The following is a 25,274-nucleotide window of genomic DNA, read 5'->3' as shown; positions in this document are numbered from 1 at the left end:
TTCTGAATGAGTGTTTTGAAGCGGTGGATGTTACTCTGTGGGCTGCAGTGAAAATTCAGTGAAAAGGAGCAAACCCAAAAAGCAGAGTGTCATAAGACTGGAATAAAAAAATAAACAAAACATTCTATGTGAACGTTTTGCACATAAACTAATTGATAAAAAGGTGTTTGGACGTGTTACACACAGGTGTTGCTGTAAAACAATGTCCCTAACATCATTGTGTGGATCAAGCTGGACCTCGAAATATGCAGAAGGTTTACCATGCAGCATGAGGTACTGGGGGTCGAATTCGATGACCCCCTCTGCATTGTCATTCTTCTCAATGACAATCCTGATGGAGGATATAGTGCCCACTGCTGGAGGCTGGTCAAGCTGGAGCCCATTCTCCCTCACAGTGAAATCCAAGCCACTGGCAACAAAGTTACAAAACTGTTACAAACATGCAGGGGGATTTACAAGTTGATGAACTAACCACATCTCTTGATCACCAAACATAGAATAAATGTGGTCAAACAGCTTTGTTTGCCACAGAGCTTGAGTGATTCGCCTACCTCCCATTGAGAAGCTCCACTCTGGTGATATTAATGAAGAACTCCTCAGGGCCCTCAGGAAGCCCATCGTTGAGGATTTCAACTGAGATCAGTCTGCTGGCTTCCCCTGGCCCGAATACCAGCTGTCCGGTCACAGGGGCGAAGTCAAAGCCTCCTACCGCAGAGCTACTGAGGGTCTGGTACCAGAGCTGGATGCGGGCAAAGCTGCCCCCTCCACGCACAACCGTAACCTTTACCTAGGCCGGGAAACAGATCACTGCTTACAATATCATATTGGCCATTTCTTTGATTGTTATAAAGTCACTTGCAAAGAAAATGTTCCCCACAAAGGTACAAAATGATTTGGGTTGAGAACACAAAATTAATTTCATGTGTTCTCCAGCAGGATTCACACCCAGGTCTCCAGAGGATAGCAGGCATGACAGTTTTACACCCTCTGAATCTACATTTTTTAAAAATATGTTTATTATCCCTTGATATGTATTCTTAATGATTATTTATTTAACATAAAATGAGCAGGAGGAATCTCTGTATTGTGGCCTGTAAAAAATCACCAGGAGGAACCCAAATGACATACAGCAGGATTCTAACTTGGAGGCATTCAATCACAATCGCACGAATGGCAGCTTTGCACCACTGGCTCCTCAGCCAAGCACATACACCAGATGTCTGAACCTGTGGCTCTTCTATGGCATCAACACATCACCAGGATTGGTTCTCATGCCGCAGAACTTGTCTCCTATTCATTCAATGACTCCCAGATCTCAGAGCCTGTCCCTCACCTGTCTGTCCTCCTCAGAGGCCTGCAGGAATTCCTGAGAGAATGAAAAGCGCCCGAAGGGGAAGTCACTGGCTGCCATGGTGATATTGGCGTACCGCATGGACTGCTCGAGCTCCGCCCCCTCGCTCACTCCCGTCAGGGTGAGCTGGTAGTGCTGCCTCTCCTCAGGGACGTTGTCATCCATGGCCTGAAACACAGCCAGCGACCAGGGCGTCATAATCAATTCACAGACAAGTCTTTAATTCAGGCATTCATCCACTGTAAAAGGAAACCTCTGGCCACCTAGCTTGAACAATAGGTGACAATATGGTTTCATCTGATAATGTTCTCTGTGTATCAGGCTCTCTGTGTTATATGATTTCTTACCTTTAGTCGAATTGTGGCTGCTGACTGTCGGTCCCTCATTATCAGCATTCCAGATGTCTCTTCAAATTCAGTGGCAATTGGAGGAGTTATATTCCAGTAAACTGTGATTTCACCAAATATCCCTGGACCACGGATTAGGCTGGAATAAAAACAAGCACATCATATGTGGTGTACAATAAAAGCATTGTGAAGTCCAGTAAAGAATAGTGAAATCATGCTGAAACAGTGACAATCATTGTAAATCACATAGAAGCATGTGCAATGGGGGAGCTTGGCATGAACCGACAACCGCGTACACTGCAAGAGTCAGTCTTAACCACTATCCAAGAGAGCCAGGATCTTACGGAGATACAGCTTTTAACCATCTCTCATCGTTAGGGGTCAGAATTTGTAATGGCAGTGCATCACACATCACTGCCCGTAACATTTTCTGTGCTATACTTTTATAAGAGAAAAAGACAGTACCTTATCAAGGCAGTCCCATTATAATTTCCCATCGGTTCTCCAATCAGAACACTCTGGGATGATGTGGCAACGCCCACTCTGCCCAGTGCTCCCTGGTCACCCAAAATCACAACTGTGGCTATGCCTGAAAGACAGGTTTCCCTCACATTAGAAAGGCGTTTTTATTAAAACAGTTCATAATTGAATGGATTACTTTACCACTAACCATCGATAGGGTTGATTGCTGCTTCATTTGTGGCTGAGAGGAGCTTGATGATGAACCTTTCATCGCCCTCCAGAACAGCATCCCGATAGGCCTGCAGAACTATGGTCTTCTTAGACTCCGTCTAGTGGGATTAACAAAGTCTTAGGATAACAGTCTACTAAAGCAGTAAAGGTTAGTGAAATGATAACATAGTCAAGTGTGATAAAATTAATGGATAGTTAAGGGATAACCAGTACAGTTATGCTATACAGTAGTTACGTTAGCTGTAGTTAAATATGCTAAAATCATACCTGTGACCTGTAAAAACACCCATGTGGCCTCAACACAGCTCTCAGAATCATCTCTAAACTCTCAGTTCATCAGAAACCCCAGAGGGTAACCATTAACCTGCCCTGTACAATGCTCCTGCCCCTAGGGGCTATAAGAAATCCCATACTTGCTCTATAAGAAAGAATAGAATAGAATAGAATAGAATAGAGTAGTAGTGCCATCTATTCCAGCAAGGCAGCTGGGTCTGTGCTCTACCTCGCTGAAATGCAGTGTGCCATGAGGAAGTCTCTGTGCTCTACCTCATTGAACTGCAGCGTTCCGTTGAGAGGGCTCAAGTCATCTCTCGCTGCTTCCTCCACCAGCCAGATGATCTGGACCACTCCTCGCCCACCCAGGCTTCTCACCACTGCCAGAGTCACCTGACCTGCTGGATCATCAGTGAACTGTGGCTCGCGAACAGTAACCTGCAATACATATTGAAAAGGCATTTAAACCAGGCCTACTTTTATGACTTTTAACTTAAATAATGATACTAAAAGCTGGATAAATGTAATTACATACTTCTAGTCTCAGTACATAGGCACAGGTGTTGTTGTCCATCCATCAACAGTCCAAAGCACCTTTGACCATTGGTCCATAGTCCAATTTCTGTGTTCTTATGCATATTTTAGCCTTTTACTCTTGTTCCCCTTTCTTAACAGAGGTATTCTTATTGCAACACATTCTTTAAGTCCTGATTTCAAGAGTGACCTTCGTACTGTTGATTTGATGGACTACGACACCTGTGCCTTCTGCCAGTTCTGTTGCCAATTCAACGCTTGTCTTCATTCTAGTCCTTAAAGGGTACATAAGGACCTTTTTATTTTATTGTTTTACAGGTTCCCATGTGTTGCTACAACTGTTTATGTAAGGTGTGTGTATTGTTTTATTTTTTTTTACATTTTGACCACTTTTTTAAACTTTTAAATTGCATTCCCTGCCTCAAGATGGCTTCCCATGTACCCGCATGGACCTCTCAGAACTACATTCCCCATCATCCTCCTGCTTACTGGTAAATACATATCAGTTACATATGTGAGCAGGAAATGTAGTAGGATGGGAAATGTAGTTCTGAAAGGTCCATGTGGGTACATGGAAAGCCATTTTGAAGCAGGGAATGCAATTTAAGTTTTAAAAAATGGTCAAAATGTACAAAAAAAAATAAAATAAACACACAACACAAACTATATGTAAACAGTTGTAGCAATAGCAACACATGGGAACATGTAACACAATAAGATACAAAGGTCCTTATGTACCCTTTAAGGAAATTATCTTCAAGTGCTGCTCATCCTTGTTAGACAGCTTCGCATACCACACCTTGAAAATCGAGTGATTCGAGTTATTTCAATGTCTTTCCTTCTTTATGCAAGTCAGGGTTGTTAGAACAGTAGAAAACACTACTGGAGGCTTTGAGTAAATTGCTGATGCTTATAATGCATCAAAGTGGAAAAATGCAACATGTCTAAGACTTTTGCATAGCAGTGTGTGTGTGTGTGTATATATATATATATAAATATAAAGTATTTATTTTGTATTGATGAAAACTAATAACAAGTTAAATGATAAATAATACCAGGTAATACGCATTTGCACAAATAACAGTCGAATGTCCTGAAGACTGAAACCTTGCTCATACCGTTTTATGTTCAAAGCTGAAGAGCCCCACGGGGGAGTCATTGGGAGGGATGTTCACGATCACTGTGGTGTCGTTTCCCAGTCTAGCCCCCCCTGTCACTCGGGTCAGAGAAACGCTGAAACTCTCCAAGAACTCGACAATGCTGTCGTCTATTATGGTGATTTCTATCACACCAGAACCCTGTTGAGAGATTTAACATCATTAGATAAAGAAATCTTTCAATGGGGAATTCATCACACTATGAGAAAACCAGATGCATTTCCATTTGTTGCACTTTGTAGACATACCTTGTATGTTTGTTGGTTCATCTCCACGTGGTACAACTGCCACACATTTACATTTCATTCACAATGCATTTAATCAATTTAAATTGAACAATCAGAACAGCATGCAATGTAATTACTTCCAGTCTCTTTAAATGAGTATCAGTGTCGGAAACCCTATTAGTTAACTGCACACACCTGACCATCACTGAATGTCAGGTTTCCAAAGGCGGGGGAAAAGTCTTCTAGATTGGCACTGATGGGCTGAGCCTTCCAGTCCAATCCCACTGCTCCAAACCTGCCAGCCAATCGAATAACCAGTAACTGCAACACATTCTGTGGAGGGAGGACCTCATAGCCAGTAACATCACCTGTTATAGCCTGGGAAACAAGAAGAAACCAATCAGCTATCTCCATACTATTGATTTGATCTGTGTCACTCTGCAGAGTACTGTGAGCTTGCTGATAGAAAAAGCAATGCTATTTTAGTAGAAAGAAGAAAATGTATGGAAGAGTATAAATCAAAGATCAACTTGCAATGAGTGTCAACAAAAACAAAGCATCCCTGGAGGCATAATGTAAAGAGTCAAGGTCACTATGGCAGGGCTGAGGCCATGCACACCCAAATAATACGTTTGTGAAGAAAATGTGTTTAATTTGAAAGTTTGTGCAAAATAAAGTTTGTTAGATATTGCAGAGCTGGGAGGTTAGAATTTTCTCCCTGCCTGATTGAACTTCATGTGCAGCATGTGGCCAGGTGTTGATTGACTAACTGATTATCTATTAACCCTGGCCACATGCCTTTAAAAATGGGCTGTTTATTTTTGCATACAGAATTCAAGCAAATGCATCTGATTAATTTGAACATGAAACCCAGAAAGCGTGCTTACATTCACAACAGTATGGAAAAGCTTTGTCACACACATCAGCTCTTGGTGGAATGTTTAGTTTTGAAACGTTCGGTGGTGTAAAACGACAAGCTTACTTTTGAAAGGTTAAACTGCAAGATTCCTCTAGGCTCATCGTTCTCCTCAATGGTGACCTCTGCTGTTTCCATTCCCAGTCTCCTCAAACTGGGCTGCCCTCCACCCAAAGAGCCGGTCAGCAGCTCCACTCCAGTGATATTGACTAGGAAACTCTCGGCAAGCTCTGGGATATTATCCTTTAGAAAAGAGCAATAACAGGATTCATTAACTGTCCTCCCAGGACAATTGTGATGATAACATGTTCTCAACTTCAGAAGCCTTTTTTTAATAAGTGAAAATACCAATAATGTTAGAATAATTGTTGTAAGTTAATATGTTGTATATTGGGTGTCTCTAAAGTCCACTATATATATATATATATATATATATATATATATATATATATATATATATATATATATATATATTATTTACAGGGTGACTGTACACAGGATATGGTGTACTGTACAAATGTAATGATTCTGTTCCAACGTGTACAGTATATTATGGGATGTGCCACATAACAGTAGTTTACCTTTTACTCATTCACAAAAAAACAAAAAACTCCTTCTTAGATCAACATTCTCAACAAATATTTTAAGTTAGTATCCTTTGATCCATTTGATATCTGTGTGAAAAAAAAAAAAAAACATGAGCAAACTCACAGGCAGTACAGCGACTTGAACATAGACCACGGGCACGTTCTCCTTCATGATGACAGTGGCCTCTTGTGACACATAGTCCTCGTGCTCCGTGGCTTGGTTCACAGGCAGCTGTGAGAAAGCTGGCTTGGTTCTGTAATGAACTGCAACATCTCCGACAAAACCAAGTTCTCTCACAATCTTTAACATGACATCAGTCTGCTTCACTGGAATAAAGAAATGAAATTAAAATATAGTTACATGTCTAACTGTAATATACTAGACACTGGTGTTATAAGTGAACAAAAGCAAAGCATGCCCCATGCTTGGTTTAATTGATGCAGCCAGACTGTAGTCATGTAACTTTCTGGTTATAATCTGGAAACCAGAAAGTCACACGACTCAAACTGAAATTTTCTTCATGCATCTATTCAGTAATCATATCTGTGTACAAAAAGACAATCAGTGCCCTTTCAAAGTACCGTCAGGCTCCTGGGTGGTTACAAAGAGGGAGTCCGAGTGCCAGCCAATCACCCCATAGGGAGAGTCATTGGGCAGGATAGTGATCTCAGCCCTCTTCCTGAGGGGGTCAATGACAGCCCCCCGGGTGGAATCCTGAATTCCGACGGTGGTGACTTCAGTCAGGGTGACAGTAACGGTCTCCGCAAGCTCGGGAATGCTGTCTGCTAACACTGTTAGTGAGAGCGCAGCGATGGCTTGACTCTCAGCAAAGGAGACCTGAGAACAAAACAAAATGAGACTCCCTAACAAAACCATGAAGATGTTTTCACAAAGAGACCTAGGAGTAGGCAGGGCTGAAGGGTCACACTGTCACATGATTTGAATCGAATGACTAAGTCTGTTCAGTTTAGGATTCTCAGTAGAAGCTTAAAGCCAGGTTTAGTCATATTTAGAGAAAATGATAACAACACTATTGGACAAACATAACCCAGGAGAAATGCTTCACCACAAACCCTTACCACTCCGAAGGTGGGGATTATGTCACTCAGACTCCCGTTGGCTTCCCAGTGTACAGTGATTCGTCCAAAGGTTCCTCGCAGGCGTTCAATACTCAGGGTGAGCAGGTTATCTTGCTCCAGCTCTTCAGCTTGTATACTCAGAGAACTCTGGAACAGATGCATTCAGTTAAACAGAAAGGTAAGAAAACAAATAAAACAAGATGCACTCTAAACATGCCTCACCCTCCACTTACCTGTGCAAAGGCCACTATTCCATGGGCATCATCGTTGGATGGAATGATCACAGTTACATGACCATTGAAGCTAATCTCCGCTCCCCCCTTGGGGTTCTTCAGTCTGACCCTGAATGACTCCTCCTCTTCCGGGATGTTGTCCTCAATCACATTGATTGCCATCTCCAGCTCTCTGTCTCCTGGTTTGAACCTCAGTTCACCTGAACTAACAGCGGAAACATGACATGAATAGCATTCAAAAGAATAGAGACACCTAGAGAATCCAGAACCTGTTGCTACAGAAATCACAACATGTAATATCCAATACAAAAATATACAAATAATATTAAAGAATTGGTTTCTTATAAAAACAGAATGTGGCTAAATAACTGTTTATATACTCTATCGTCCAGTTTCACAGACCCTGATTAGCACTGGGCTTATATCTATGTATAGGTATATCTTGGACTATACCTAAAGTAACACTGGACAGTCCAAGATTAGTGATAATTGAGGTCTGTGAAACCCGCCATAGGTTTACGTCTTAGATTTGAAATTACATGGGTGTTTTTTAAACTTGCATGATTTTTGCTATGTATTCTATCGTGTAAAACTTTGTTTCCTGTAAAAATCAGTTTAGCCCGCAAGAGCTCAATTTTAGAGAACATTGAAGAGCTGAGATGGCAAGACCTTGAAACACACTCTAAAGAATGAAATCATTTTCAAGCAGACCAAAATATAACCTGAACAAAATACATCTGAAGTGTCTTCAAGACCAAAAACATTTTTTTTTTTTTTTTTATAACATTCATATCCTCCACAGAGGTCATTACCTGTAGCGAGGTCATTATCTTCACCTGGGGAGACCAAACTTTTGCCTTGGTCAGTTATCCAGCATGTTATGTCAGGCATTATTGCTTCACAATCTGGATATCAAGTAAGATCAAATTAACGTTCCAATGTTACCTCGGTATGAAATCGGACTGGTTTGAGACAGATGTCAGCTCATAGATTCTGGTGCCTGAGCCCCCGGCTGCTGCAATAAGAGTTTTAGTTGCATTGAGGTGTGGGGCGCTGACAGGGAACAGCTGCTGGGCTGGGGGAACCTCCAGGACCAAGGAGAAGCGATTCAGCTCCGACCTCCACGAATACAGACCGGAAGTGTTTTTACCAGCAAGCAGGAGATGGACTGAAAAGGAGCACAGGAGTTAACACAGGTAAAACATGGAATTAAAACTCCAATAAAGTAAGAAACAAAGAAGCTTTTGAAGTTAAGCATTCTTTGAATCAATAATACAAAAGTGAATGGGGTTGGGACATGCAGTGAGGTAACGCAGTAACACAACAATATAGTTAAAAGGAAAACAAAAAGGAAATAAATCAGTATTCTCTAATTTTAAACTGGGATACGAAGCTTATTACTTCTAGTTTGCTGGATGAAATCCAACTCAGGTTCCATGTACTCTGGCAGAGCACTGTGTAGTTTAGTCAGTGCTGTGTGAGACACACAGACAGCTGAAACCTGAAGTCCTGTACGGCTGGCCCCAGAAAATGAAAACTGGCTGCAGAGGAGTATTGTAGTGCTGAGTTTTACTTACTGATGCCAGAGGGAGGCGTGAAGGCCTGGGCTGTGTTCAGTCTACCATGGGAGATGGACTGGAAATGCTGGAAGAAAGACTGCCCTGCTCTCCAGACAAACACCTCGCATGTAGAATTGTACTCTGTAGTGAAAACAGTATTAAGACTATGGAGTTCAGCCTGCAAGTTATGCATTAATATTATTGCACGTCAGCCAATGAATGTATGCATGTACTGTATATATGTATGTGTGTATATACGTGTGTATAAATATATGCATTGTAACTGGGTACAGCAGTTGTAAAGCTTAGCAAATCAATGTGAAATAAAAGACACCAACATGTTTACCTTCAGTAACAAGCAGCAGGTAGACCTCAGCCCCCTGGTGGAATGCCTGGACCTGTTTAGCTGGGGTGTTGAGAGGAAGGGCCTGAGGGTTCCTGAACTGCTCCCCAGCCCACTGGAACAGCACACAGCTCTGACTGGGGCTCAGCACAGACACAGCCAGGTACCAGCTGTTTCCCCGGAGGAATACGGCCAGCCCGGAGGCTCCTGGGATGCTGAGGTCTTGGTGGAATGTAAACATCTTCCCGTTCCATCTGAAAACCTGGGAAAATGTTTTAATGAAAGAACTGCATTATACAGCAGTAATAAATATAGTCATATTTCAAACAGACTTTGTTTCTTATCTGTAATTCTGAGCTTTTTCTACAGTATATATATTCTTTTAAGGCATCATGTTTTCAAAGCATTTAATTGGCTTTTAATTGACTCTTAATTTTGAAAAGAGAAAAATAACGGTACACTTTAACCACTATTACCCTATTGACATCACCTACACAATGCATTATGCTCTGAGCAAGTAATTGTGAGTGACATGAATGGCAATCACATGGTTTCAGCACATGCTGATCTTGCATTATTTAGGTCAGGGCTGGGCAACTCTGGTCTTACAGACCAGGTCTGTGTTCCAGCAGTACTCCTAATGGTTTAATTAAATCAGTGAATCTCTCATCCAGGGTCTGAAGCAGTTACTTTTTCCATTATACCTGAGCCCTGAATGGCCCTCCAGGACTGCACTTGCCGACTCCTGGTTTGTGGATAGGGTAGAAGGCAGTATGTTTGCTTGTTTCTCATTTTGTAAGATTAACATGGAATTTGAACCAGATGTGGGCCCTGTGAAATGAATTGCTGTGTTGTGCCAGTTAACCTGCTCGAACCTGGTATTTGAGCTCAATCAGTGTGTCAGGTGATTTGTATTTTAATTGATTAATTGACAGCTTAAATTGCTCACCAGGTGAGTATATATGGAGTCTAGTTGTGTGAAAACACTACTGTGTAAAGCACAAGATTATATTAACTAGTTAGCTAAGAAATCTGTTTGTAAACAAAGATCATTTTTTATTGTAAAAGAAAACTAAATAAAAAAAAAAAAAAAAAAAATCTGAAATATTGTGTGCATTACCACAGTTTCGCCTCTAGACGGAGATAACATATTAAAAGCACTGGGAGACACACAACATCACCGTACTGTGTTGATCCTTCCAGGCCTTTACATAGACAGTCTCACCCCGAGGCATGCATGTTACACTCACCTGGCTGGCAGTGATTAAATAATCTGTCCTTCCCAACACAAAGTGCTTTACGTCACTATTCTCCGCAACATTCCAGGATTGCACCTGTGGAAAACAAAAAGGAAAACATTTCACCCACTGATCATTCCTACACCTTGCAAAACAAATTATTCAGTGCAGTGTCCAACCAATCCCATTGAAACATTTTAAATAAATACACTATATAAAAACACAAAGCAGAGGCTATCAAAAACCTTATTGCTGGACAAAATCTTATCAACTTGAATGTCTTATCAACATGTATGCAACATGCTGTACAAACACCGTTTTACACACTAGGTAGGGCAAACGTACACCTAATCCCCTAGCACAGCATTAAGTAAGGTAAAGGTTGATTATCTGTCTAAAGCTGTTAAGAGTGTCTCTCACTATACTCGTCCACTATGCAGCATGTCACCCAAGACAAGCATTTGAACATTTCTTATTTATGATTTCAGAAGTCAGTTATGGAGATGCTAAGTAAGTACCAGTGTTAAGTTCATATCAGGTGCCAATCTGAAGAGGCTGGTGTTTGATGCTCTCCTGTCATCTTGTACTCCGTGAGTGATCGCTATATAGGATGACCCATTCATTGCAAAGGTAATACAAATCCTGGGACCTTGGATCTTCAAAGACTGCAAAGAAAAAGGTTAAAGAATGAGAACGTCACTATGTAGATTATGCCAATTTTACGAGTGGCCTATAGGTTTTGAAAAACAAACTTTCTATCTGTATGATGGTACTGGGACTGCAACAGATGCCCTATCGTATCACACTACACCCACTCCCTTCACACATGGCTGGCATTCACCTGAGCCGCTACAAACACTCCCTGCCACCTGTACATCGTGGAGACCTCTTCCAGGGAGGGGCTGGCTGGAGGTATCCCCAGACGAAGAGCGTACAGGGCCCCCCCTGATGTGAGGGTGCACCAGCCTGAGGATTGCTGCTCTGGGAAGCTCTGCAAGACAGGTAGCGCTGGGTAGTCTCCCCCTGAAAAAAAAACAAAGCAGATTCCACAGTGATAGCAACCATTGCAATAACACAGCCATTGAAGACACAACTGGTCACGCACTGACAGGATGTTAACAAACGGATAATTCATTTTATGACTGTTGTTCTACCATAGGTGTTGTTTATGAAATCTGATAACCAGCACATATCTGAAACATCTATAAACCAGTATGTGTCACTCTTACAAGTACATTATGAATGGCTTAGATCAAAGATCTGCTGAAACCCTGGTCCATGTCTTTATAATGTTGGCAGGACATCACAATGGTGGCAACTGAGTGATTTAGTGGTTCTCAGGGAGTCGGATCACTTACTCGTGCCGTAGGCTGTGTCTGACTGTGTTTCCCACTCCACACTGACTTCAGCGTCCAGCCCGTTGCTGCGAGACACTCTCAGATACACCGTACTGTTCCCCTCTTCAACAGTTACAGAGCTTGCTCTGAGGGAGCAAAGAAACAGATACATCCACACTGCACTGGGCGGGGTGTAGCCATGCGATACGCATCAGGATACACAGGTCAGGGTACTTTGTATGAGGCATAACAACATTACAGTGGCTCTCAAAAGTATTCACCCCCTTTGGACTTTTCCACAATTTGTTGTTTTACAACATGGAATCAAAATGGATTTAATTAGGAGTTTTTGCCAATGATCAACACAAAAATGTCCATAATGTCAAAGTGAAAAATAAAATCTACAAATTGTTCTAAATTAATTACAAATACAAAACAGAAAATATTTGATTGCATAAGTAAGTATTCACCCCCTTGAGTCAATATTTGGTACAGGCACCTTTTGCAGAAATTACAGCCATGAGTCTATCTGGATAAGTCTCTACCAGCTTTCCACATCTGGGCACTGCAATTTTTGACCATTCCTCTTTGCAAAATTGCTCAAGCTCTGTCAAGTTGGATGGGGACCTTTGGTGAACAGCAATTTTCAACTCTATCCACATATTCTCAATTGGATTGAGGTCCAGGCTTTGACTGGGACACTCCAGGACCTTTTTGTTTTTAAGCCACTCCAGTGTGGCTTTGGCTGTACGTTTGGGGTCATTGTCCTGCTGGAAGATGAATCTCCTCCCAAGTCCCAGGTCTCTTGTAGACTTTAGCAAGTTTTCTTCCACGATTTCTCTGTACTTTGCTGCACCCATTTTGCCCTCTATCTTCACAAGCTTTCCAGGCCCTGATGCAGAGAAGCATCCCCAGAGCATGATGCTGCCACCACCATGTTTCACAGTAGGGATGGTGTTCTCAGGATGATGTGCGGTGTTAGGTTTGCACCTAACATAGAGCTTAGCGTTGAGGCCAAAAAGCTCTATTTTGGTCTCATCAGACCATAGAATCTTCTTACACTTGGTCTCGTCTCCCATATGCCTTTTGGCAAGCTCTAGCCAAGATTTGATGTGAGTTTTTTTCAACAATGGCTTTCTTTTTGCCACTCTCCCATAAAGGCCAGTTTTGTGAAACACCCAGGCTATTGTTGCCGTATGCACAGTGTCTCCCAGCTCAGACTCTAACTCCTTTAGAGTTGCCATAGGCCTCTTGGTGGACTCCCTGACTAGTGCCCTTTTCCTCTGTTCTAGACAGATTCACAGTTGTGCCATATTCTCTCCATTTCTTAATAATGGACTTTACTGTGCTCTGGGGGATATTCAATGCCTTGGAAATGTTCTTATATCCTATCCCTGATTGGTGCTTTTGAAGAACCTTATTCCGAATTTGCTTTGAATGTTCCTTCATCTTCATGATGTAGTTTTTGTTAGGAAATGTATTAACCAACTGTGGGACCTCCCACAGACAGGTGTATTTAACCTGAAATCATGTGAACCACCTTAATTGCACACAGGTGGACTCCATTCAACTAATTATATGACTTCTAAAGGCAATTGGTTGCACCAGAGATTAATTAGGTGTGTCATAACAAAGGGGGTGAATACTTATACAATCAATTATTTTCTGTTTTATATTTGTAATTAATTTTGAACAATTTGTAGATTTTATTTTTCACTTTGACATTATGGACTTTTTTTGTATTGATCAGTGGCAAAAACTCCTAATTAAATCCATTTTGTTACCATGTTGTAACACAATAAAATGTGTAAAAGTCTAAGGAGGTGAATACTTTTGAGAGCCACTGTACATTATCTTTAATGATGGACTGTTGTTTATAAAGGAAAAACAACTGAGACAGAAGTATTCCTTCCCAGCTATAAATCACATTAAGTCACCATTCAATACCCATTTGGTGGACAACTAATAGCGTATTACAATACAAAATCTTTGTATCACTATACTGTGTAAGTTGGCATTATATGAACTTATTTTGAATACTTATACTATATGTAATATTTACATTTCTTTTTAATAGCACACTAGTGTTGCAATATGTCACCGTTCACATCCAAACTCAACAGCAAATTGTTAAAATACACTAATTGGACAACTAATTACAGAACGGCCTTAATAATGGATGGGACATCACAGCTCCAGACACAACTTAAAGGATCCCAGTGACTCTGCCTCATCACCATGACTACGTAACCCATTTCCATATGCTACTCACCACACATGTGTTGACATTAAATTTAATGCGTCATGTTTCTGCCCAGTTCTGTCTACTGTGTACATATTTTGGGATTTCCTCTGTGGCTGAAAGCCACTCCCCCAACCTTTGGTCCATTTGCAAATGTTGCAATTCTGCTTGCATTCTCTCAGTCAATCAGTGCATCACTTTAAACCAAACACATGAAAATACTGGCTTCAACTGATCCAGCTGCCCATCAACAGATAACCATCCCATCTTCAAATCCTTACACAAGATTTTAATGCTCAATCTTTCCCGCAAGTACGGTGGTACCTTGGATATCATCCACTTATTACAAAGGCTGTAGGTGGAACATTTGATCTGCATTTTAACCATAAAATGGATTTCTGCAATGGTGACAGCTTCAGCTCACACAGATAGTGTGTGCACCTGAATGACAATGTTGTTCTGACCAGTCCTGTTAGGGAAATTGGTCAATTTTTAGCCAATAACAATGCTTATAGTCGCCAAACCTTAAAACAGATTACAGTTCTGTCTGTGCTGTAAAATCTTTCTGTCTTTAAGCATTTTGCGCTTCTTGTTTATGAGAAAGCAGTGCCATGATAACCTCCCCCTGGGGAGTTTCTGTGCAGCAAACTCAAGACCCAGCCATGCACATACACACATGTGTTTCACAGGTAAATATTGTTTTACTGCTTATGTTTTTAGAGAATGATCTTAATTATGTTCAATTGCTGCTCTTTTTTCACCTTTCCCTGCCTGAAGGAGCAGAATGAGGCACGCAGACGTGTCTGACTGATTACTATAATTCATAGGCCTTAATTAGTTGCACAAACCATTAGCTACAATTAGACTGTTACAGAAGGCTCTTTGGCACGCGCCTGCACAAGGAGCCCATTCAAGAGGGTGGGGGGGAATCAAAGAGAAAGTCATAATTTGGAGGCCGGTACAGGAAGCACACAGTAGTACTGTAGGTCAAATCCTTTTTACAGTATTGTACTGTACTTTCAAAATAAAAAACATATATAATTACTGTGAATTGCATGGATCCAAATTGCGTTTAATCTACTTGAATTTATAATGGTTTTATTGTTATTAACATCTAGCTTATATTTAACATTTGTATTAATTACCTTCAATTCATTTTACATTCTTCTTGATGTCTAGTAATTGTTTGAAATTATTTTATAGCTGTACTGTTATTTTATTGAGGATGGTTTACTTAGGCCTCTCTTTGTATTAGTGCTGCACTGTGCTGGCCCTGTGGAAACAAGGTGAATAAACTGAACTAGAATATTATTTCCTGTCGCCATGCCAAACCTGCTGTTGACTGGAAAGATCCTGAAGAGGCCAAGCGGAGCCTGGTTCTGGAGCACTGTGATCAGGGTCCGCAAGACGGAGCCCAGCCTGGCTCCCCCGGTCGGGTCTGACAGGGTGACCACGAAGGTCTCGTTCATCTCTGGCTCCTCATCCAGCACAGCTGAGATCTGCAGGGTCTGAGGAGAGGGGGAGTGCACTAAGACAACAGCGGGTACACAAGAACCCCCGATTGGTAAGCAGCACTCATAGTTACAATATTTAAGAAAAACAAGCTAGTCTATTAAAGATCTGCTGATTAAAAGGAATTGATGACATAACTTTAAAAGCGGTTTATAGACAACACTACAGTATGTTGTTAAAGATTAGGGTGACTAACACAGAGAAGTGTGCCCCTTAGTGCTTTTAAGCCAATTTACCTCACAATTAAACTTAAGATACTTTTGCTGATGTTGTCTAAAAAGCAGGCAAATAAATATATTTTTAAAGTTTATTTTGGTGATCTATGTTTCAGCTTTACCAGCAAAGAACTAATACTGCCAGGAGATCCGAATATTGAATTCCAACACAGGCATGCCTGTATGACCTTGGCCAGTCTTAACCCCCTGGCACCTCAGTTCTCATAACCTGTGCAATAGATGCACTACAGTCGGTATGAAAGTTTGCTGTTTCCCACAGATCTTCCCAAAAGATCCTGTACCTTGAACCTGACTCCGTCCTCCAGGACAACAAATCCTTGTGAAGGCTGGAGGTCCTGCGATGCATCTGAGCCGTTGAGGCTGGTGATCAGGTACTGCACAGTGACTGTCCCGAAGGTGCCCTGAGGAGGGTCCCGCAAGACAAACAGCATCGCCACGCTCTCCGACAGGTCGAGGGAGGTGGGCTCCTTCAGGAAGAAGTGCTCGCTGTTGTTGAAGGAGATCACTCCGTGTCCATCGTCGTTAGTAAGGATGGTCACTGTAGCTGGAATAGCAGGGCAAGGAGCAGGGTCAAGGAACAGGGACTATCTGAACAATACAGACCTGGATCCACCACGCGTTCTGATTAACAAGGCAGTTTGAAAGACAGACTGAACTTCTACCTCACCCACTGAGAGGGTAGTGCTACCAGGGCAGACTTGAAACATACTCACCATGGCAGTGTGGGAAAGGAGTTACAATATGAACTATATACATCAGGGACATTACGAGATATACTACAGCTTAAGATTGTATGGTTACGTTGGTAAATAGTTTAAAAAGAGGTTGTATGAAGTACTAGGGAAAAAAAAGTACTAGGAAAATAAACAGTAAGCCAGCCCCTGGAAATTAAATGGCTTCCCATTTAGATACCTTTTTTCTCTCTCTCTTCCGCTACCAGCCCTTCCCAAATTTGCCACTTATTTACTCTGAGCTAGGCAGCATTGTGCACAAAGCTTGTCAAACCGAACACTGCTCCCCAGGATTCAAGTTTTGCCACTAACATGTACCGTGGAATGACCTGCCTAAACAGAAACATTTTGTACAGATTATTACTTTAGCCTAAAAGTACAAGTGTCGAAGTAACAAACCTGTAGTGTTTTTTCCAAGCTCCAGCCCGAAAGAAGGATTGGCCAGAATGAGCTGGAATTTCTCATCCCCTTCTGGTATTTCATCATCAGAGATCAAGATCTCGATGAACTGATGCCTTTCCCCATCAGCAAAGTGCAGAATCTGGAGGATATAGTGCATGACAGGCAGGTTATTGCAATCACTCCACTGGCTCCCGATCACTGCTCACATCCAATTCAGGAATCGCCTACCGATGCCCAGACCAGACTGCACCCAGCTACCTCCAGACCCTCCTCTCTCCCTGCACCCCCACCCGTCCTATCTGCTCTGACTGCACTAAAAGACTGACTGTACGCTCCCGTGCCTCCGGAGCCCGCTCCTTCTCCACCCTTACCCCGCAGTGGTGGAACGACCTTCCTACGGACACAAAACACACCTTTCAGACAAAACCTGTAAAACTCAACTCTCTCCTTCTGGTCAATATAGCACTGCCTTTAATGCATGTTAAATTGCATTTATCTGCTCCCAGCTTATGGAACAAGATGGATTGCTTAACGTCTGCGAGTGTTATTCAATGACAAACAAACTGCTTACTGTTGAAGTTGCATTGTAATCGAGCCCCAGCTGAGCTTCAAGGTTTTGAGCGTAGAAGAACAGAGACACATTGCCATAGGTCCCTCCATTCCTGTAGGCCACCAGCATCAAGCTGCCAATGGATTCATTCACTTCATATCTACAGAAAAAAAAACAGTTTTACTGTTTTCAAAACCCTTTAACCAATACATACTAACTTACACAAGGTACAGTGTTCTTGTTTTAAATAGAAAAATATTAAAAACATATTATACTAAAACCTCAAAACAAAGCTGTGTTGTGACACATATTCTCATGTTTGTAAAACCATCTATATCTCAATGGACCTAAAGCAGAAAAAACAATAATCATCTCTACTGAAATACAACATGAATAGCAACCCCAAAAGAGGAATGTTGCCTGGTTAAGCAAAAAAGACCCTTTCCTTATTTAACAAGCCCACCATCTCTGGTGTATACTGCCTAGAATAATATGTACAATACAAAGTGGTTCTTTATTCCCTTTAGAATTGTGCATTAGTTCTTTGCACAGGATGACATCTGAACACAGGTGAGATGTTCTGTAATTTGAACATGGTGTATCCATAACAGTGACTGGGTGACTTCTTGTACATGATTCATAATGCTTATACAGTGATATTACAGGCATAGGATTGAAGAACATGTGTGCAACCTTCAGGCCAATCTGCTGCTTACAACACTCTTATGAAGTTGGTAGACACTTACTTTATGCTTTGCCATGCAATGATTCCTTGGACTCCATCACTGGCATCAATTGTGATCTGTGCCACCAGGCCTTGAATATCTGGAAATGTACAATACGTTTTTATTTGTACATTTATTTTATAATACATTTAAGAAGCTGATGTGCACAGAGCAGCAAGTCCCAGGCTATGGTAGTGTGAACTTCCTCTGGCTGCCCTAGGTACCTTAACACAGCTCTGGTGGGGCCATCATCTTCTAGAGCAGGGCCACTCAACTACAGGTTTAACAGGTTAAAATATATAATTACTACTTCAGGGTCTAACTGGTCAATTAACGAATTGAGGATTTGAACAAGAGGGAAATGAGGAAACAGATGGCAGTCTCCAGGTCTGGTGACTTTCAGTATCCTGGAAAAATGACAACAGGACAGCAATGGAAACTAGAAGCTGCTTCTCAGTGGGTCTCTCCAACGTGAATACCTCTATTAAAAAAGTAGCAAGCTTTGTCTATGGGATCTACTGTAAATCTAAATGGTGATCCACTTCAATCCCTCCACAACCACTTGATGAGTTGGATTTTAATGTTAGACTGATGAGGATCTTGCAAAAAGCTGTGAGCCGCATTGTGCCCATTGCTTTACCTTTAAGTCTGTAATGAACCAGGTCTATCGGTTCCACAGGCAGATCAAGAGACAGTGACAGAACAGGAGGAGAAGAGAGATCACCATGGCAAGAAAAGAGAAGAGTTGTCAATTAATCGTTTCCACATTTACAGTTTACACACGTTCCATTAAAGTGGTTGTATGTAACAAAATAATAAAGTATTAAAATAAGTATTAAAGACTTACTTGATGTGCTCCATTGCCTATACAGGTCTCAGCATTAGCACATTCACAGTTAGTTTTTTTGTTTTTGTTTTTTTTTTTCATTTTAGAACATGATATCTGGTACTACACTAGGATAAAGAAAGTACTCAGTTTGCAAACCATGTTTTTAGGTAGTGTTTATCTTATTGGTCATTTTTTAAAGCTGTCATTAACCAACCAGCTGCTTCCACTGTGGACTGACATGCTTTGTAGCCAGTAGCATGCTAAAAGACACTGCTGAGTTGAAAATACTGTATATTTCCTGAATATAAGGCTTGCAAATTTGAGTACTTTTCTACTTATCAGATAGCATCTTAAAATGAAAATACACAACTGCATTAGCATGTGTTTCTTTCAAAACTGTATCTTTGAGTCCTTTCTAGTGAATGGCAGTGCAAGATGTATGTTTTTTTTTAATGTAAGCTACAATCACTTTAATGCGGTCAGTTAAGTCTCAGAGAAACATATGGAAATGACACACACTGTGGTAATCACGTATTGCAGAGGTTGGTCTGACTTGGCGGTTTGATTGATCTATAAGGTTAGGGTGTCAACTACAATTATAAATTGTGAGCCATTCTGTTGCAATAAATAAAGAGAAACCTAACAGGTTGTGCACAGAAGTAATTTGGTGCCAGGCTGTAACTCAAAAAGTTGTGCTTACCAAGCGTGTGAAAGGGAGAGGCGGGGTTGCGTGTGATGAGTACAGCAGAGGTGATATTTACAAGGAAGAACTCCTGCAACTCAGGAAGATCATCCTGCAAAGAAGAACAAAAACATGTGTTTTTCAAAGTCTTATCCATATACATTGTGGGTACTATTAAAATGCACCCACATTCCAATTGTTGGTCATCTCATTTTCAAGCTTACTCAACTTGCAATGCATTACCTCTTACATTCAAAGTCCTATAGTTGCAATAATTTAGCATCCTTTTTGACTACTAAATATCATACTGTACTCCCATTTAATACTTAAGGTTTTATAATTTGTATACATTTGTATATTGTTCAAACCATGCAATATTTAGCTAAATAGGCAATGTACAAGGTTGTCCACTTATTTCTTGTATTGCTTTACAAAGCTGATTTCTAAGGAGACGCTGATGGACTAAAGTATTAACCAGCTCACATACATGCAAACATTTTTGTAAAATTGACAGTTCATCAGATTATACCCAAATGTAAGCAGAAGGGTCTACAGTATATGAAGCTATAAGAGTCTGTGGTAAGTATTTGCAGACGATTCATGAAAAGGATCATGTTTTTGAATGAAGACTCTAAAAACTGTTTTTACACTTTTATAAAAGGTTATTACCGGGCTCTCTCGTATTATTTATCATTTAACTTCCATTTTGCTTCCTATGATTGTAAAGTGTTATTTATATCATTTTGCATCTGCAAGTAGTTGAAGCAGTTGAAGGGTTATTGCATTAGAACTCAAATTATGAAGAAATTGTACACTGAATATACTACAGAGGGTGGCGATGAATTGTATGTGATACATCAATGGGCATTACAGTGTTACTATAATAAAGAGCCGTTTGAGTTACCTCTAGAATGGTAATGTTGATTGCAGCCGAGGTTTGCCCCTCCTGCAGAACCAGAAAGCCAGCCACAGAAATGAAGTCCTGGCCGGGCTCAGCAAGGGAGCCATTGGTCTGGTTCTGGGTCTGAAGAGACCCACGTACCGTCTCATAGCTGATGTTTATGGATCCTATAAGAATGATGTCATATAAAAACATATTTCAACAACAAACACAGAGAACCCTGTCTGCATGTCATTCTGATTCTTGTCACATTAAAGGTGCATAGGTTTTATATTCACAATCCCATGCTGAAAATAGGTCATGCTTTATTTTAAGGGTCACTCTTTTTTCAGTTTAGTGTTTAAGTTTATTAACCGTTAACCTTCAGTTAAACTGTTAAACTTGCATATTAACATTATATTTAAAAAAATCATGGCTAGTGCTATTTTATAACCTACTTGTTCTGCAAACATCAGATCCCTACCTCCGGACTATCAAATCCAAGTCAATCTTGCTGTTGGAACTGGTTTAAAAGACACTTTTACAGATTCTCTAGTAAGGTTTAGAAAATGTGATCAGTTTTTTTTTTTTTTTTACCCCTTTTTATTGGTTTATAAATCAGATCATTTATAATAACTAATACAAAATGAACAATGGAGTGAGTTGGTTGTTAAGGTCAGCTCTAGGTGTTTCTTGAGCTAAACAGAGCTTCTATTTGATACATCCCATGCTGCTTAAGGTACTGTAGTAGAAGGAGGATGACTGTTTAAATCAGAAACTGGCCAAAGAGGTTCAAGTCAGGGGAAAAAAGTGAAACGTTCCCTGAAAAGATACTGGTATTGAAATACTCAGTACAGGTCTGGTAATTCAGTTAAATTTTGCGTGTTTGATATCAAAAATATGTTTGCTATGTCAGTAAAAATAACATCTGTCACAAAATCTAATCATACTTATTTGGTGGAAGGGAATTATCTTTCCTACAAAACCACAGTCCACAAACTCTGCATGGGGGTACATTCACTTTGGAAGCAATTCTATGTAATCAAAGTACAGCAAATATCTTCAAAATCAGCAATGAAACGAGGCAAACCAACCAAGAGATCCAAACTCCCTGCGGATGAAGAGCTGGATGCTTTCGTTTCCCTCCCTTGTGGAGACCATCTTGGACGAGGGAGCAAAGCTCAAAACAGCGTAAGGTTCGTCGCTGGCTTCCACTGTCAGGACTGCTTCAAAACCCTGCCTGTCAAGAGCAGCTGCCCCCGTGGGATGAACCCCTAGCAACAAGACACACAAGCAGCAATGTTTTCATATATTTACAGTATTTACTGATTGACTATGCAGACAGACTAACAGAGCAAGGACATTCTGCATAACTCACTATGGTTCTATTTCTTAACTAAATAGTCTAGACACCGCAGTTAAAATCAACATACAGGTACAGTGCTCCATCTTTACCAGGCTATAGTCAAGGGCCACAGTAACAAGACCATGCAATTCGTGTTCTGCCTTATAATGAGAATGAAAGTGCCAGTGGAATGACATTATGGGACAAATGGGAGCCACAACCATAACGCTTTATAACCTGTTCCGCAGTATAAAGGGAGAGTAGGGTATTGGCACAGTTCTCCAAAATCCAATGAGATTAAGTATAACACTTAAGAATACATGCCCCTTTATCTAATGTGTTGACCTAACTGTGTTGTGTTGCTTTCTGCTCAACTCAAGAAGCAATGTAAGTGGGAATTTCACTTAAGGTGTGTTACGCAATTAGCCACTGGTGTTTGTTTCCATAAGAAGCTAAATTTGTGTTTACAATGTGAATCAGTGTTTGAGAAGCACTACTATGTTGAGACACAACATTTCTGAAGGTGTTTCCAGCAGGTCTCAGGGGGATCCTTGTGACCAATAAAGTGTCAGTTTTGGGTGCTCTCTGGACAGCAGGATCGTCTGCTGTTATACCAGCTTGAGAGAGCAGCCAAGAACTGGCATTGCACTCCAGGCTTCCCTTTGCTTTTGGGTTTCAAGCTTCTGTTGGTATAGGGCCTGCTTTTTTAGTAACTCAAATATTACTACATTTTACCCTCAGTTCTGATGTTTCCCAGAATGATCCTGTACTCCTCCTTCTCTTCAGGGATTCCATCATCCAGCAACTTTACAGATATGGAAGCATTCAAGGAGCCCTATAAAGGAATATAAAGGAACAATAAGGAACGTTGTTTGTCATCTCTAAGCGATTCTCAAATTTACAAATAATTCCAGGGTTACCTCTGGAAAGAACAGGACTCCTGTGAAATTAGCAAAGTTTTGCTCCACGCGAGGTCCTTGGATACTCCAATCCACAGTGACGTTGCCCAGGCCAGGAGCTGATCTTGCTATTAATAACTGCACACTCTCTCCTTAAAAAACAGATTCAGAAACATTTAGGACTGGACGATAACGCCAATCATGAAGCTATTTGCAATCATGACAATCAAATCAATAAGGCAAGCAATCAGCCCAACACCAACCAGCCAGACCACAGACAGTGGGCTTCCTTGCAGTGATTTTCTTTAAATGATAAGTGGTTTAATGATGGGATGTCAAAATAACCCATCCCTTTACAAACACTTACTGTGGTAAAACTCAAGTACACCATCACAGTGAGGCATGGTAAGACATGATAAACGTATTCAGGAAATTCAGGTTAAAAAACTAAAACGCCAATCTGAACATTTGGATAAAGGTTCATCCTCACATTGTTAGCCTCAAAAGGACCAATACAAATCCCCTTTGTTTGGGTGAACAAGATCCACCTTTGATAGGTTGTCATTTGATAATATGATGTCATCATTAGTACAGTAACCCCCATTAAAGTAATTGTCGCTAACACAATAATTACATAACTCTTAGCCATGTTACATATCCATTAGCTATGCAGGTCTCAAATGTGCAGTTTTCAGAAACACATGTTGTAGCACACATGTATTTTCATTTTAAAACATGATATCTCATAATGCTTCAAGTTAAAGGAAGCGTTCTGTTTCTAAGCCTTATTCTTGGGTTACCTGTTTGAACTTCCTGGATCACTGGACCTCAGCAGTTTCTTCTGGGTTAAATCATGTTAGTCAATAAGGGGAGCAACAGGTGTGAGAAAATGTCACTCTCCAGGTGACATAAGGTCAGGATGTACAAGACAGTCTAAAGCTTGGCTTGTAAACAGAGATTTCTTCAGCCTAGTGCAGGGCCAGATATCATATTTTATAATCAAAATACACATTGCTGTAATATATGTTTCTTTCAGAACTGCACATTTGAGATTTACCGTATGTAATAAATGGATGTGCATAGAAGAGACATTTTATGGGACTAAAACTAAGCATTTAAGGAAACTGCAGCTGAAACAGAGTTTAAAACTAAACAAAACATATTGTGTCCATCCCCAGTGCTATTACAGCAAACAGGAATATATCTGTATTGTATAGCTCTAAAACTACATAATCACCCACACAGCATGCAGATCATCAGTTTCTAACATTAAGAACAAGCCAGAGAGACTTGCTAACATGCACAAGCACAAGCATACTAACTGCCATATGTACTAGCTGTGGTAAGTATGCTCTTTTAGTTCAAGAACAGACTTCAATATTCAGCTTTTTATGAGATGCATACCAAACTGCTGTTTACCTGGAAGCTTTATGTAATGTAACTTTCACAATGACAACTAGAAAGAGTGTCAGCAACGCTTTACCGGAGCTTAGAAAAACAATGCACACAGCAATGACACAGAACATGTGTAAATGTTTTGTTATAGTATTAGTCAGACACTATACAATATGTACCGTAGCTATTTTTTTCCAAACTGCACATATTTAATAGCTATAAAAATACATCAGATTATTATTGTAGGATGACTGGGGCCTGGCATTTGTTAGCAAATGTTACACCTCTCAAGATATTGTAACCCTGAATAGAAAACAATCCACTATATATGCAAACATAAATGGACCCAAAAAAAAACACATTCCTGGAATATTACAATTAAAAGCCAATGCCTGATAAATAAACCCATCACATTCCATTTAGGCGAGGAGCAAGCCCTGCAAAAGCTGACAAACGGCTCCTACTCCCTGACAGACCACATGATCCTCGGGGTCTCATGCGATGCATATTTGGATCTAGAGTGACCGCTATGAAAAGTGCACACAGTCACTGACTGCCACTCTCTGGCCAGGATGGTTCATGGTAATTATTGTGCACAGTGATGGCTCTCATTATTAGACAGTCAAAAACTGCATCTGTGAATGAAGGAACTGCTGATCTTGACAGGCTAATGGGAACCATTAATGTAAGGAGAGCAGCACACACCAGTACAGAATCAGCATAAACCATGGCAAATACCAATCATTTAAACAAGATACATACATATACAGTGTATGGAACATGGTCACCCAGGGTAATATTACTTATATTACTGAGTTCAAATATCTGGGGGAATTACAGGGCTGTGTTCTTTAAGAATATCTTCACTTAACGTTGAATACATTACTGGACAATCTTTATTACATTTATCCTAGGAGCCCCCTCCCCCAAACTATCCTATAGTAAAAAAAAATAAAATATAAAATATCTTC

At 40.6% G+C, this 25,274-nt stretch overlaps 1 protein-coding gene across 5 annotated transcripts in view; it reads right to left on the bottom strand.

Annotated features, from left to right (window-relative positions):
- Window positions 1-25,274, bottom strand: part of LOC121313039 (adhesion G-protein coupled receptor V1-like) — a 185,786-nt gene that overhangs the window by 102,246 nt on the left and 58,266 nt on the right. For 4 of the 5 annotated variants that reach the window (XM_041245163.1, XM_041245188.1, XM_041245179.1 and 1 more), the window contains exons 35-66: window positions 22,930-23,060; window positions 22,745-22,844; window positions 21,759-21,938; window positions 20,689-20,852; window positions 19,803-19,896; window positions 18,914-18,937; window positions 18,295-18,373; window positions 17,570-17,708; window positions 16,996-17,137; window positions 16,147-16,409; window positions 15,450-15,625; window positions 11,897-12,021; window positions 11,380-11,561; window positions 11,057-11,203; window positions 10,551-10,634; window positions 9,304-9,562; window positions 8,976-9,098; window positions 8,344-8,566; window positions 7,399-7,603; window positions 7,166-7,312; window positions 6,668-6,923; window positions 6,210-6,412; window positions 5,565-5,741; window positions 4,778-4,960; window positions 4,317-4,496; window positions 2,938-3,102; window positions 2,369-2,489; window positions 2,164-2,287; window positions 1,699-1,837; window positions 1,334-1,519; window positions 552-787; window positions 261-409 (exon numbers count right to left, since the gene is read on the bottom strand). In XM_041245163.1, the coding sequence (XP_041101097.1) occupies window positions 261-409; window positions 552-787; window positions 1,334-1,519; window positions 1,699-1,837; window positions 2,164-2,287; window positions 2,369-2,489; window positions 2,938-3,102; window positions 4,317-4,496; window positions 4,778-4,960; window positions 5,565-5,741; window positions 6,210-6,412; window positions 6,668-6,923; window positions 7,166-7,312; window positions 7,399-7,603; window positions 8,344-8,566; window positions 8,976-9,098; window positions 9,304-9,562; window positions 10,551-10,634; window positions 11,057-11,203; window positions 11,380-11,561; window positions 11,897-12,021; window positions 15,450-15,625; window positions 16,147-16,409; window positions 16,996-17,137; window positions 17,570-17,708; window positions 18,295-18,373; window positions 18,914-18,937; window positions 19,803-19,896; window positions 20,689-20,852; window positions 21,759-21,938; window positions 22,745-22,844; window positions 22,930-23,060 (5,106 nt within the window). The remainder of the gene's footprint in view (window positions 1-260; window positions 410-551; window positions 788-1,333; window positions 1,520-1,698; window positions 1,838-2,163; window positions 2,288-2,368; window positions 2,490-2,937; window positions 3,103-4,316; window positions 4,497-4,777; window positions 4,961-5,564; window positions 5,742-6,209; window positions 6,413-6,667; window positions 6,924-7,165; window positions 7,313-7,398; window positions 7,604-8,343; window positions 8,567-8,975; window positions 9,099-9,303; window positions 9,563-10,550; window positions 10,635-11,056; window positions 11,204-11,379; window positions 11,562-11,896; window positions 12,022-15,449; window positions 15,626-16,146; window positions 16,410-16,995; window positions 17,138-17,569; window positions 17,709-18,294; window positions 18,374-18,913; window positions 18,938-19,802; window positions 19,897-20,688; window positions 20,853-21,758; window positions 21,939-22,744; window positions 22,845-22,929; window positions 23,061-25,274) is intronic. The other variant, XM_041245171.1, reaches the window with a different exon arrangement.

Source organism: Polyodon spathula, chromosome 1 (assembly GCF_017654505.1).
Source record: "Polyodon spathula isolate WHYD16114869_AA chromosome 1, ASM1765450v1, whole genome shotgun sequence".
Classification (NCBI taxonomy): domain Eukaryota; kingdom Metazoa; phylum Chordata; class Actinopteri; order Acipenseriformes; family Polyodontidae; genus Polyodon; species Polyodon spathula.
This window is presented reverse-complemented; position numbering and strand designations above follow the sequence as displayed.